The sequence below is a fragment of the Tetrao urogallus genome, assembly GCF_951394365.1.
Source record: "Tetrao urogallus genome assembly, chromosome: 9".
NCBI classification, from domain to species: Eukaryota; Metazoa; Chordata; class Aves; order Galliformes; family Phasianidae; genus Tetrao; species Tetrao urogallus.
The window spans coordinates 17,740,411-17,755,840 of record NC_136822.1 but is presented as its reverse complement, the minus strand read 5'-3'; the positions used below and the strand labels follow the sequence as shown (position 1 = coordinate 17,755,840).

General features: G+C 35.8%; 1 protein-coding gene across 1 annotated transcript in view; it reads left to right on the top strand.

Annotated features, from left to right (window-relative positions):
- The window catches only part of NAALADL2 (N-acetylated alpha-linked acidic dipeptidase like 2), a gene marked incomplete at both ends in the record, with an annotated part of 278,850 nt that overhangs the window by 261,668 nt on the left and 1,752 nt on the right, over nucleotides 1-15,430 (top strand). Inside the window, 2 exons of the mRNA XM_079539540.1 lie at nucleotides 2,944-3,037; nucleotides 6,568-6,775. Coding sequence (XP_079395666.1) covers nucleotides 2,944-3,037; nucleotides 6,568-6,775 — 302 coding nt within the window. The remainder of the gene's footprint in view (nucleotides 1-2,943; nucleotides 3,038-6,567; nucleotides 6,776-15,430) is intronic.

Here is a 15,430-nt window from a genome sequence, read left to right as displayed (position 1 = left end):
AAACATTTTCTGTGATGAAAGTGTCCCCCTCCTCCTCCAACTTTAGCTCATTTTCCTATTTACAATGTGAAAAAGCTAACAAGATAAAGGATGTTTCTTATTTACATAGATGAACGCATCCTGTATTTAATCCAGTTGCTATTTTATGGTTGTGCTGTCTTTTAGGGATAGAGCTGACTTGTATTTGCTTCCTATAAATATTCTTATACTCTTCTTGAAAAATGTTACCTTGTGTGGTTCATAGTTATAAACCTTTTCTGAATATTCAGATTTATTTTGCAATATACCATGTAACTCCCGTTATCATTGTGTTTTTGATATTTATTATATCAAGCTTATATTTATCTTGAAAGTAATTCGAAGTTTGTAAAGTGCCTTTTAGTTTACTGAAGATTATCTTTACCAAAATCAAGCGTGGTAGCAAAGTTATTCATTATTTTTTCATTTTAAATTGCAAAAGAAAAGAGTTTCCGATTCAATTAGCATTTGAACTAGTACTTGTTTCTTTAGTCTAGATGACTGTGCATATGTTACATCAATCGTGTGCTGTATGTGCATTATGTATAAATGTTACTGAGAAGTGTTCATTAGTGTTATAACCAGTTCAGTGTGGGAATGGAATAAATTATGCTGCTGTACCATTTCAGTTTGTGAGAAAATAGTTGCATTTATTCTTTGCTAAGTTATTCTTGCATTTAATAATTCAGTAGTCAGTCTGAACCATTTCTCAGTGGGGAAAAGGGGTCAGAAGCTTATCTTTATTGTCTGTGTATATTCTGTGTTGTACTCAGGGGAATGGTATATCCAAAAATAAGACTATAAATAAGAAATCAGTGGCCTTTCTTGTCCTGGTGCATTATGTGAATTTGATATATGTTTCTGCAGAATTTTTACTTACTCTCTTCAAACCAATGCTCTGAGTTTTCCCTTGTGTGATTGATTATTACTTCTGTATTAGCCCCCAAAGTGCATGATTTAATAAACACCACTGTTTTCTATTTACTGTCACACAAATATCTGTAGCATTACTTGCAGAGTAACAAAGTTCCCGAATGCTTTGGTTACTCATGATATTTTTGTGTAGAATTTGATTTGAACTGCAAAGAGAAAACTGGAGTCTCCTGTAATCAAAAAGCAAAATAAAATTACTTGGAAGAAATAGAAAAGGGTGTCATGGAAGGATTTCAGTGTTTACTCTCATATGGCAAAATATAGAATTCAGTGGGTTTGGGCTTGCTATAGAATGCCTTTTCTTTAATAGGATGGTATTTCTTTGCCACAATTTCTTTTCTACAGCAACTCACAGGTTGTTGATGTTGTAGGCAGTTGCGCCTTGAAGTTCAGTGCAGGACATAGAAGGATTTTACATGGCATTTGGACATCTAGAAACAGATGTTTGCAGTTGCTTATGGCTGGATGATATGAACTTGTTCTTTACTTCTGATAATATCCTGACGTAATATTACTTCCTACTTTTCTTCTATGTGACTTTGGCAGTATTTTATTTCCTAGAGGTAACTCTCAATACCTCCAGAGTAAGCCTCTGCTCCAGCGTAGGCTGCAGTCTGATATGCAGTGTGTTCCTTTGGTCTCTGTATCCAACTCAGTCTGTGGTCAGATCAGAAACTATTTCCCAAATGCTTTCTTAGAATTGTTGCTGGAGTTCTATTAATCTTTCTCCAGGAAACTTGTCTTCCTGATATTACCGTTTTCATCCACTTTCCAGGGAGAGACTTTTCCTCTTCAATTGCTGTACTGTTGTTTTCAGTGTTATTGGGGATTGTTGTCTTTTCCTACTTGGTTTTATCTTAGAATTAAAATGCTACTTTCAGCATAGCTGCTATCATATTGCTTTTGAGAGACAGATATTATTTTAACCCCCCAACACCTGCAGAAGCATTGAACAATATGATTTTCTTCAGTCCACATTTTTTGCCAACAGGATCACATCACCTGCAGCCATCATTCCATTTTAAAGCACAGCCTTACAGCTGTTTTTATTCTTTTTGCAATATCAAGGTACGAAAGAGATGAATGAAAGTTTCTTGCATGGTTTTGTCAGAGTTTTTATAGCTGCCACAAACAGTGATGGACTTGGCAGCCTAGAGATCAGAATGCTCTGTTTAATCACAGGATAAGTATAGTCCATCAGAAAGACACATTTCTACACATAGCCTCTGTATCATGTCGAAGCCTTGAGCTGGAATGTGTCTTCTGTAAATGAAAAAACAGTCGGTCCTTGGCCTTGTCTCTGAAACTGCTGAAAAGAAGCATTCAGTGCATTGAGTTTCATGACATGCTAGTATCTAGTCCAAGGTGGACTGAGTTCCCTTTCACTTATTTGGGAATTTCTTTCTGTAAGATCCTGAGAAAATCCAGTTTTGTAACTGTACATCTCTGTGTATCAAGTTGTTACTTATCTCTTCAAGATGATTTTCCGATGAGCTTACAGTTAGCCGTGTGATTTCTAGACAAGAGTTTGATCTGAACTTCCTTAATGTTTGTGTTTTTGTTTTTTTGTTTTGTTTTGGTTTTTTTTGTAAGTAAACTCTTAAAATCTGATGATTAAAACCAGAGAACTAAAACAACCCTCATTCCTATTTATAGGAAGTTGAGATGCTTTATTTGAAAACAAAGCAAAACTAAAGCAATGCAGAGGCTACTATAACGTTCTAGTTCCGAAGAAAAATACTGAGCATAATTCTTTTATGGGTTCATGACTTATAATCCCTTTCCATCTTTTCACTTTGTAATAGAAAGACAATGGTCTATTTTTTTTTTTTTTTTTCCCTTTTCACAGGGATGTGCCTGTGGGATATTAATCTTTTTTTTTTTTTCTCAAAGATCAAATGTAATCAAACTGTGTTTGATTCAGAAGTGCTGGCTATTAAAATTGTTTAAAACCATTTGACAATTTTGTGTGTATTTTTTTGTATTTTTCAGTTTTCAGGACATGCCACTTTGCAAATTGCCAATGAACCAGTTTTGCCGTTTAATGCCCTCGACATCGCTCTGGAAGTTCAGAACAGTCTGAGAGGTAATTCTTCTTAGAGGAATCTTACAGAAAAAAGGGGGCATCCAGTCCCTGATACAGATTTTCCATTTCCACTTGAATGATAGCCTGTGATTTTACTAGCTAAATAGCATCATTATATAATACTTTTTGTTGGTAAATAAAGCCCTAAATTGTTTATATTTCTTCTGAAGTTACCATGTCAGTTAAATAATAATTGGTGTTAAAATCTCATAATTGCAGTCAAAGATAACAACCGCTGTGACTGAACTCCTTGATTTTAATTCCCTTCAAGACTGCATTCAGTACATGCTAGAGAGGGCTTCTGATCCCATTGCTGTTTGTCTCTGAAATCTTAGCTGTCATCTTCCTTGTTTGATTACTGCCATAGCTCCCCTTCTCAGTGGGTCATGCTAACTTTTTTCTCAACCATGACAAAGCACCGATCATTTACCAATGCGTATCATCAAATTGTGGAACCATTGGAAGGGATCTCTGGAAATCATTCAGTCCTCCCCCCTGCTAAAGCAGGTTCCCTGGAAGCTCTGTACTGAAGCTGAATGATTTTGATGTGTTTCAGACAATGGGCTGGGGTTAGAGGTGCAAAAAGTTCCTGGGCTTAAAGGAAGCAGAATTAATTGGTAGATGCAGATATAATTGATTGCTTGGCACTATTTTCTGGGTGTAGGACGAATGCTTTGATATGAAATTTCTCCATCAAGATGGTGGATCAATTACTAATATTTGGATGAGATTTCCTGTTTTGACGTATAAGGAGGCAAAAGCTGTGATGAAAAGCTCTGTAGCTGACATAGTGTCAGTTGCCTGTTTGTTCTGATCAGTTAGGTCCTTTCTTCTTCTCAGAATGGATTTTTTACAGGTGTTACGGCAGCTGAAATACTTGTGATGAAGATAGCAGGTAGTGCTAGCAGGAGTTAAAAAATAATCTGGTTTTTGATAAGCTATTTCCAGGAAAGTCTGCATAACTTTCCACAGGCCTGGCTCCACTCATACATTTCAAAACATCATTCTGAACTCCCTGTCCTTAGAAAAATCAGTACAGAAACATCTCTCTGTCATTTATTTGATGACTGCACGCTCATTGCCTACAGCTATCTACTAGTCTTCAGCTTGGGAACACTTTACCTGCTTGACCGTATTTCCCTGATCATTTAGGATGCTCTTCAGAGCTGCTCATTCCACATCCCTGTTCAGAAAGTTTTCTCTATTATTCCCACCCATTATTCCTGACTCCTAGTGAAATGAAAAAGGCAACGGTTATCTGTAAGTATGACAGAAATACCTTTTTTGCTGTGATATACTTCAGTGTCCTTTCAAGGATATTACATATCAATACTGGTAAATCTTACATCAGAAAATGATACAAAAATGCACTTTCCATGAAGAAAGCATTTGGTACTGAAATAGAAGGATGGGGATCTATTCTGTATCAGTACTCTGTATTTGGTTCAGCAGTTTTGTGCAAAGCCATTGATAATTTCCTGTGTGTTGATGTGCATAATAAAATGTCACAACATGCCTTTTTAATGTCTCTTTGAAAAGAGACTTGTAGTAGCAACGGCAGATTAGTTTGCTTGGGCAACAGCAGTCATGGTAGAAAAATCAAAGCTGATGGCAACATATTTGTTGCAGTGAGAATGTCCTTGGATTTATGTTTCTGCCCCCTTTAGCATAATTTCTACAAAGCTTTCACTTTCAGATTTTCTACTGCCAGATCTGATCATCCAATTTTGCACAGCATGAAAAATCTTTCTCGTTAACGCAGCACCATACTGTAGCCAATCCTGAATGTTCCATCTAATCAAAACCTGAAGCAATTTCCCTCTTATGTGCAAACACATGTCCATGTGCATGGAGTGTGTCATGCCCTACGTGATGTTTTATCTGTTCCTATTCTTCCTCTTCAAGGCAAGCACATTGGTCCTAGGGGGCACAAACACAATTTAAAAATGTTAAATCACTCTCACTGCTTTTCATTAGAACAGGCGCTTACACAAGGAAGGCTACTATGCTCAGAATCTGTAAAATAACAATAGTAATATATATATGTGTAGATATATGTATATATTTGATGTGACCTATTACTGAATAAAATCCAGTTACATTTAGCAAGTGTAATAAAATTCAGCAGTATAATTCACTGATTGAGGGCATAGTATATACTCTGGAGTCACTTTTCTTTGCTTGCAATTTTATTTATTTAAGAACTAAACAGCTACTCAGATGATTCATCATGATTCATACTGCAGAGATAAGGACAGAGAATACAAATATAACGTCATTGTTTTCTCCTGGGAGAAGAAATGCTTCCATTTTCTTCTTTTATCTGTAGAATCATCACAGAGTGTTTTAAGTTGTTATTAGTTAATTTGTTTGGAAATCATTTGCCCATCCAATCTCGGCTTTTCAACTTGAGCAAAGCATAAATCACAGTTTCCTTCGGCATTGAAGTCCAGCGTGTTGCGATATAAACTACTGATGCCCTTAAAGCAGTGTCAGTAGGTCTTTCTGACCACAAACTGAAGTGTTTATTTTGTAATGCTTGCTGGTTTAAACTGTGATGTGATCTGTTTTTCAGTGAAACTGAAGGAAATGTAGCTGGTTTAGGGTCAAAATGAATACTATGGAGAAGCAGTATGAGCATTTATTGCATTTTCTTTGTTTGTTTGAAAGTGTGGTCTGAATGGATTAATTTCCAAATACAGAATGATGTATCTTGCCTTTATCTATCCCTTCCTGTTGAAGACAGAGCTAGTGTTTACAATCATTTATATCATATTCAGAATAAAAATTATAAATATTGTATATTAGAATATGAAGTGCTTGGTCAAAACCAAAGCATTACTTCTAACAGTGAATTTAAATCTTTCCATTCTGATGCAAGTCTCAATGTGAGGTATGCACATTGCCTGCAAGGTCTTCAGCTGTGCAGGAGATTTGCCTATGATTTGAGAACTGAGGATACAGATATTTTGCAAAATATTTCAACACAAAAATCATATGCTTGGAGAATAGTTTTCTGGGGTATTGGCCTAACGTACTTTATATTCCTCCAGACTCAATGAGAAGGATACCAAACCTGTACATGAAAAGTGTTGTTAAGCCACGGATTTTAAAATGTTGAAAGAAATTTAATGAAACTCCATAGATTATATTCTTTTATATAGCAGTCAATATGGAATCTAAGCACGAGCCCCTCTTTCATACTTAAGAGCAGTAGCATCCAATGGCATGGAAAGAAAAGGGTTTCAGAAGGCGACTTTACTGATACTGACAAACATTGCTTCGTCATGGTTGATTTTTAAATGTAGGTTACAAACTCATAGTTTATGAGATCTCAAAATATCACAGTCCATATCAATCCTCTTTGAAAAACAGATGAGAGCATATGGACAATGATCTGTGGCTTTCCTTGGCCCGTTACATAATTCTTAAGGGGGAGGCTCAGGATCTAACTCAAGTGTAATTTTTAATTTATGAGGAAGAGTTCTGAATGATGTTACCAGAAACACTGGCAACTGTCTTTCTCTTAGTGTTCCTAGGTGAAGAAGTAGATGCTTCTCAATTGCTTGCAGTGGCATCACGCCTGAGGGACACTGCAGAATTGTTCCAATCAGATGAGATGCGCCCAGCGAATGACCCGAGGGAGAGAGCTCCTATCAGAGTCAGGATGCTCAACGATGTGCTGCAAAGCCTGGAGAAAAGCTTCTTGGTTCAGCAAGCTCCTCCAGGACTTTACAGGTAGGATGTTTTACATGTTCCTCGTTTGACCTAAAATGCTAATCTTACACTGCTTGTTTTTCAGAACTGTCATTCCCTTCTAAAAGAAATTGAAATCAGTATCCAAGATTAAGGGTTTTTTTTATCTCAAATTTTCTGCAGAAAACAAATTCATTACTTTACAAGAGGTCATTAGAATGCAGCAGAGTAGCATTTCAGTCATGACATTGCTGCTAACAAGATGTACTTGTGATGGCAACTCAGGCAGTGTGACAGATACTTGTATTAGTTGGTACAGTAAGCTTTTAAAAATGGAAAATATTTTGAAGTCTTATAGTGCTTTACAATCTCCATTTATATTTTATTTAAAACTTGTGTAGTTCATTGAAGATTCAGAATTATACAAGATCCTGTGCATCATTATTTAACATATTTAATTACATAGCCCTTTTATATAGTCTGATTTTCAACCAATTAGAAACAACACGCCAGAGTGAGTGATAGAGCCTTAGTCACCATTCATAGCATCCCATCTCCTGTTAGATTTTTTCTCTAACACGTATTCAGCTGCACTAGCCAGGTTGATCTCAAAATGTCATCATCATTCTATTTTCTGCTTTTTACTTTTTAAGAAGGTCTGCAGATCTCTATCAGTGACCCACAGATTCCTTGGCCCCATGTATACGTTTTGTATAGCCTGGGCTATAGAACAAAGGCACATTAGGTAGATTTAAAGGACTCTACAGCAATGACTTCTACATACTTTCTATTGGGGGCATCACCTGGCAGAACTGTCCCTAAAGCCATACCCAGGTTTGACTTTAGAGTGAAATGATTGGCATATCCAAAAAAGATCTCTGAAATCAGCTAGCATACATATACAGGAGACAGAAGACAGACCAGAGGGACCATTACACGGAAGGAATTGAGGGATCTGTGTTATGTGAGAATACAAATGTACTTACAGGCAGAGCTAACAGGTAATAAAACACTATTTTGTTGCGACTGATGGGAAAAATTGTCAAATGCCTTGTTTAAATTGGCGCAAGTGACTGTTTGAAGTGGGCACAAATTAGACAGATGTTAGAAGCAGACTTTGGGAGAAAAGCAAAAAGATACAGCATCAGGAGGAAGAGATTCTACCAAGCATTAGGAATGGCATAAAACAAATGCAGTCGTCTTTTAACAATACCAAAATGGAAAGACAAGGTAGTTGTGGAGAACTCTACAATGTCAGTGAATAAGATCCTCAGAGCTATAATGAAGAAAATATAATGATGATGTTTGGGGAGGGACTAGTTTACTTAATTCCTGCCATGACTGCATTCATAATATGAAGAAATACAGTGAAATGTTACTAAAGAAAGAATAGTATTCCACATTTAACACTGGTGTCTTTCTTGTTTGAACTGGTTTGATGTAGCAAAGAAGCTGTAAAATTCTGAATATAACATCCGTGTGCATCGCAGCAATAGATCGTTGAATCTGTCCCTGTGTCTGAATTCATCCTGATTTTTAAAAAAAGAAAAAAAGAATGCCAAAACTTAGGATTCCAATGAGAGGAATTTCTGAGGTCTCACAGTGTTTAAATTCTTGCAGTGCTTTCAGTATTAATGCTTGTTATTCAGCAAGTCATAATTGCTAGATATACAGGTATAATGTAAATAAAGTTTTTCACCTTCCTGCTCGCAGCAGCCCTTAACACATAGTGCAGTACTTACACTGGCAAAGTAGATGTGGTGGAGGTGAAAGTTTCCTCTCCTGATTTCATTAAATGTGATACAAGATTTAATAGCAGATGATAAGGTTACTTCAGAGTCTGTGGGAAAGCACTGCCTGTGGCTTTACTCTGAACCGTTTTACTTAGCCTCATGTGTAGTACATAAAGTAGTGTACACCTTATGTACCATCAATTTTAATACTTAAAAAAATTAAATTAAAAAAGCATTATTTGTACTGTTAAAAAGGGATGCAATCATAGTGTAGGCTTAAATTTAATGCAAACAGAATCGGGGCAGTGGTAGACTTCTGAAGTCCTTTCCTGACCTCCAAAGTCATTGGTATACTTGCTTTTGGGAAAAAAAATAAATAAATAAATAAATAAATCTAGCAGTATGTCTGTATTTGAGTTATTTTTCCCTGTTTAGAGTGAAAATCCATCTACTAATTGATGCAGTTATACAAAAATGTTTTGTGTTATGAAGCTGTTATTGGATAGTATCACACGTACGCTAGGAATATTTGGGGAAAAAAAATTTTGTTTGTATAGCTTCATTCTTTACTTCTTGTAATTTGGCAAAGAAAACAAAACAAAAGTCAGTCTCATAGTCAGGACCTCATATGCCATGTTTCATGCCAGCGGGAAGATGGATGGGCAAGTTATAAAGCCCCGATATAGGGGTTTATAATGGAGATGCTGGCAGCCCTTTAACTATAGCAGCACAAGCAGTGCAGCAATAAATAATATGCTTCATCCGTAAACAGAAATTTAGGATGCAGTTTGCAGCCTTGACCTTCAGGCTCCAACTGTGTTTAGATCATTAAGATTCCATAAATACTGTAATTTATAGCGTTCTGAAGGAAGAATTTGTGTGCACAGTAAAGTATGTATTCTTCATGAAAAAATGATTGCTTCCTGTATACCCATTTGGACTCATATTCTCAACTTCAATCAAAGTACTTGACAAATTTGCTGAAGTTTAGGCATCATTTTTAGGCTTGTGTTTGTCCTAATTCACAACTCTCTGGATCTATGCTGCTTGGCTGTTCTGGAAGTTGAACAAAAAAAAGTGGATTTTTGCTTTATTACAGGAGGTGGGTTGAAACCTACTTGTGCCTGTCAACTAAAGGGAGCTAATGCATCTTTCTCATATCTTCTTTGTATTTTGTTCTCTCACTGCCATAGCTGTGGTTGCTTCTTGCTGTAATATGTACCATATGTATTCTATGTTTGTGTAGATTCCTCATTCCCATCAGTGTCATACAGTAATATTTGATGCATTATTCATCAATAACGAGCAATAATATTGTTACGGTTACTAGCATAATTCAAATCATGGATAATTATGTTAAGATGCTCTGACTAAATTTAAGTAACGAGCACTGACATCAGCAGGTTGTTTGGTACAATATTAGTGTAAATGATTTTCCTTTTCTAGCTGATCTTCATGAAAATTTGACAGTACCGTTACTCTTCCCATGGTATTCCACTTCCATTCAAGAGGGAAGTATACAACTGCAGCTTTTGTCAAAATATTTTAGTCTTATCAACAAATTTTGGCAGAATTAAAAATAATTTTTAAAAATGTGTTGGGGAAGGGTACTTCAGTCATAAATAAACACAGATTGAAGCAAAGACCTGGGGCAATTTCGTGGCAGTGAAAGCAGCTGTTTTTTCTTTCTCTCTTTCATGAACATCTTTGTCTTTTGTGCATCAGCGAATCAACTCTCACATTCTGAAAGTCTTGAGCCATGTTTTTGCATCTCTCTATGAATACCAAAAGCACTGATGCTAGCTAGCAATACCACAGTAAAAGAATAGCATGGACACATTTAGCACTGCACAGGAATGTAATCTGCATTGTAGGTAATTTCATGCCACTCCAGTGTTCATTGTGCACTAAAGCAAAACAAACTACTGCAGTTTTTCTATTTCTTATTCTATGAATTTTAAGTTCCTATGCTTCACTTCCAGTCTTCTAGAAACTCATACCATCGTTACTTTTCTCTTTTATTTATTTGTTTTAGTTTTGCCATTGCTTATCTGCAGCTTGGTCCTTCTTTCCTTTCATTTCCTTCTGCTTATTTGAATTTTCTGACCACTCGTTTGGCTCCTTTCTCTCCAACAGACATTTGATAAAGTATACTTTTTGTACTTAAGAATTCTTACTTTTTTTACCTTATTCCTTGAAACTCTGCAGTGTTTGTGCACTCAAATCAGTTTTTCTCAGTTTAAGTTAGAGATGATGAGTTCAAATATTAAACGCAGAAAAAGTTAAACTTAGCTTCACAAAGAGTTGCTGCTTTTAACTGAGGGCAGCTAGAGGCTGTGGGGTGCAGCAAGGATAGAGGAGGAAAATAAAGTATTTTATTCATAACTTTGGGAAGGATCCTGACCTGCCACTTCCCAGCCCCTGTGATTTAATTGTGATGAAGCTGTCGTAACTGGTGCATTGGGTCAAAAAGAATCCCCCTAATTTCTTCCACTGGGATACCAACTCCTTAACTTTCATCTGGGTGTGGAGTAATGCATTTATCCTAGTATAGATCAGTACTGGTACTGATAGTGCTCTTAAAAATTCCTGCTGAGTTTATGGTTTTTCTCATGACTGATATGCTGAATTATGCCCTTTCCTAATGCTGAGAAGGCGGAATAAAGTCAGAATAATGCATACTCAAAACACTTGATCTGAGTGGCAATTTAAATGGTTTCTCCATAAGAAATACACAATGGCCACGAATCAATGACTATATTTAGTGTCGTGTATGTTTACTATTTTATGACCATTTGCTGCATAAAGTAATACTGAATTAGACATCTTCAGAGATATAATTATGATTGACTTTAAGGCTCATGTAAACAGAGAACATGAAAATGTTTTCATTGTACCTGCATAAGCAGCAAACCACTATGATTAGAGATTATATCATGGCTGGAAAACAGCTTTCTAATTTCCCTGATATGAATGGCAGACCTGTGTGTATATACCTTCATTTATAGCTTCTTGTGAATTTTCTTCCATTTTTTTCAACTAAATCAATTTTCACACTTCTAGAACTGCACAAGGGTATGTGTGAAATAATAGCTGGAATGTTTCGTAAAAGTAGTATAAAAACAAGCAGAATTTATTGGGGAAGTAGTTCATTTGTAATAGTCCTTCCCAAAGGGTGTTAACTAGGCCACAGCACTTAGAAATTTAGTGGTAAGATCTTTAATGGGAAAACTATCTTAATTGTGTTTTTGAAACTGTAAATATTGTGTATATATGCTGTGGAATGTAATAGAAATATAACTTTGGTCATTACTTTAAAGGGTGCTTTATGATATCGTTAACTATTTATCTAATAATAACTCTTACCATAACGACCTTTCTGATTTTGACAGTAGTCTCACAGGCTTTATGGTATGGTTGCTTAAGATGATAAAGCAAGTCAGGATGAGAATGAGAGCTGGAAATTGAGGTCAGTTCAGCTTAATGCCACAAGCATTGGACACTACTTCTTGCAGCTTTGTTTATAAATGCTATTCCTCCATAGGAATCGGATGTTTTACACAGCTTCACAGAAATATCTACGAAGCCTTCAGATCATCAGCTGCAAGCTATTTGGAAATAATTTTATTAATTCACTTCCCTCAAGTTCTTACAAATAGTAGCACATCTGCTTTGAATTTGAGTATTACAGATTAAGACATCCTTAAAAGAAAAAATAGTTTCTTCCAAATTATTCAGCATATGTTTCCTTCATTTAAAAATCAAGGGTAGCTTAAATCAAAGAACAACATGCTTATATTTGTTACCAACAGCTGCATTGTTTGAGATTTAGTGAAGTATATCTCCTACCAGTTCTTGCCAGTAAATAACTCCTTAAAGTACAGTTGATACAGTTTAATGCATACCTCACTGTGAGGTATAAACATGTAGGTCCTTGTTCCAAGAAATCACAGAAAAAATATGGAAGGATTTTTTACGTGCATGTGGAGTCGCATATAAAGGATGAATACTCTATGGCAGAACAAGCTAATAGCTTGTGTGGCTTTTTCAGATATTTCTAGACTAACTCAATTTCTGTAAAACCCTAGAGAAAATCATGCCTCATTAATTAAAGGAATACTCTTTAGCTGTGATAAATAATGGCTTGCAACTTATGAAGTACAGTTGCATCCTAATGCTTCTTTATCTTTCCATTTCCATTCTGTGAAGTTGTTCTGTGCTCTGAATTTGTAGAAGTGATTCTTCTACTGACGGATCTTATTTACTCCAACATCAGTAATGAATAACTTAGGGAAATTGAGCAGATTTTCAACAGTGGAAAAACTGAGTGAAAGGTGAAGTTGATGTTCAGCCCTTGCAGTAGGTTATCAGACCACTGAAGGTCCTGACAAACATCTGAGGCTTGCAGGGTGCAACAGGATGAAATTTAAGCTAGATTGCATTAGGCTTTAGCAATAATTCAGTAAGAGATTGATGTTTTATGACAAGACATTCATTACCTTTAAAAAAGTGTTGCAATCAGAGATAACTGCAGGAAAATAAAAAATAATGTGTCTTGCAACCAGCTATCGTTACAGTTTGCCTTCTTTTTTTTTTCCTCTGTTTATTTGGCAAGCAATCAATCCAAAGCCTTGAGATGCTGCAAACAGCTGCCAAAATCAGGATTTTTTTTTCAGTGCTGCATGTAATAATCTGACCTCTCAGAAACGGATTCAGACTTGGAATAATTATCTCTTTACAGTCCCATATCCCACCAGGATTTTATTAAATGCATACTGACCAGATCCCCTTTGCCATAATTGCCTCGATTAGTGGTGTCCATACTCCAGTCTCTTGACTGGAGCAAGATAAATTTCTATCTGGCAGGGATAGTGTTTCTGGTCTGCTGTTGTTACATGACGATGCCTTTGAAATGCCTTTCCTTTGATTAGTGTTCAGCTTGATGCCCAGATTACCTATGGTTTATTGGCTGCTGATACTATGAAAATACGTCTCCTTCTGGCAGCTACTCAGCTTTGAGAGTATATGATTTCAATATATCTTTCTATAAGATATACCTATAAAAAAAATTAAGCCTTATAAATGAGAGCACTAAAAGAAGGTAATTAATGGCCCTTAAGAAAGGATGGGCTGTGTAGCAAACAAAAATTATTGACAAATTACAGATAATGGATCCTTAAATATGACATGCTGAGTTTTTGGAGACTGAGGACAGTGATGGAATACACTGACATTTACTGCTCTGTTGCCTTAAAAGGTTGACTGTCACATCCCCATCTGCTCTGGTCATGTGCATGCTGTAGGGTACTAATAATTTAATAACTTCTTTCTTTCCAAAATTTCAAACTTTAACTCATTGATAAGCATCTACGTGTAAGTACCTGAATAACTCAACATACATGTTGTACATCACCTACATGCAAACTTTATTGTAAGCTGAACAATCCTTTTTCACATTGAGATTGATGTTGTAAGCTGGTTTAGTCTTTACTGGCCAATTGTTCTAATATAATTTCCAAATTATTTTGAGTTGTTTTAAAGTCATTATATTATTTAGTGTTATCATTCAAGAATTTTTCAAATTCATTTTGGTTTAGTAAAGGTGACATTACATCCCTATTTGTGACAACATAAAGTGGCATTTAACTGTACCAGCATTATTTCAATCAGTAATGTATGTTCCTAGGCCTGCAAAGGTCTCATATAAGTTAGTAGATAAGGTTCATTGAGAATCCATTTTATAAGTTTCTTTGCTTTAGTTTACTGTGGCTGATTCACTTGTACAGAGACATTTTACCTCTTTAAATGCCCTAAAGTTATTAATAAGGTTTTCTACTTCAGTGTTATGCTTTTCAGGTCACTGTGATGTGTCACTGAAACAAGCCCATTAAGATGAGTGATGTGTGTTGTAATTTTGTTAGTGTCATCAGTAAGATACTGCACTTTTCTGTTTTCTCATTCTGTGTGGATCAGGCTGACTGAGAATTACGTGTATGGGATCAAAAGAGTTGAAGATGAAGGTAGATAATTAAGCAAATAGGCTAAAGGCTGGAATCATTGTTTTAGAGGTGTAGGCTACAAAACCAATTTGTATTAAAGAATGTTTAAGTAATTGCACAGTATAAATTAAAGTGTCTTGGGATCGTTATGCATGTTGTGGTCACACAACACCTTCTGCCAAAGTAGTGGCTGAGTTTTAGTTTTTATGTAATTTTTTTAATGAAAACACTTTTTTGGCTTCTAAAGGCATGGAAGTAATAAACCAGACTACCTGTTTTTTTTTGTTTGTTTGTTTTTTTTATCCCGTTTGATGAAGTCTGCACAGAGATAATCAGAATTATAGACATTGATTCTCACGTATGTGTGTAAAGGCAGAAATCATTTTATACAACAATAAGGGCAATTTAGCTGTCAAGAAAATATAAGCAATTGGAAAATATGAGACCCAATTGATAGTCTCTAGTAGAAAATCTGAGAAAAACAGGTATTGTGTAATGCTACTTATTATTATAAAGTATTTAAATAAAAAATAGATTATGTCATGCTAAGCAATCTGCTATTCTTAGGTCATATTACTGTTGCAACGGTTAAGACATTCTTTTAAACTATGGTAACAGACTGTTTGTCTCATTCATTCATCAAATTACTTTGTTTTTCTCGTTGGATGCTGATTTGCACTGCAATCAGGTGAGATGGGTTGGGAAAGTTTGCCTTTTACCACCTGCCATTGGAATCCCAGCAGTAGAATTAAACTGTATCAACATCCTTTAATTTCAACGTAAATCATCTTTTTTTTACTTATGTGCCTTGTTTACAGCACATTTGAAGATATGAAAATAAAAGACCAGTTTCCATTCACCTCAGATATTTTCTTTGCAGTCCCCAAAGTTCCAGCCTTCAAATCATTCTTTTTAGAGTGTGACTCCTAGAAGACTAAATGTTGTTCTGCTGGTGGTTTGTTGGC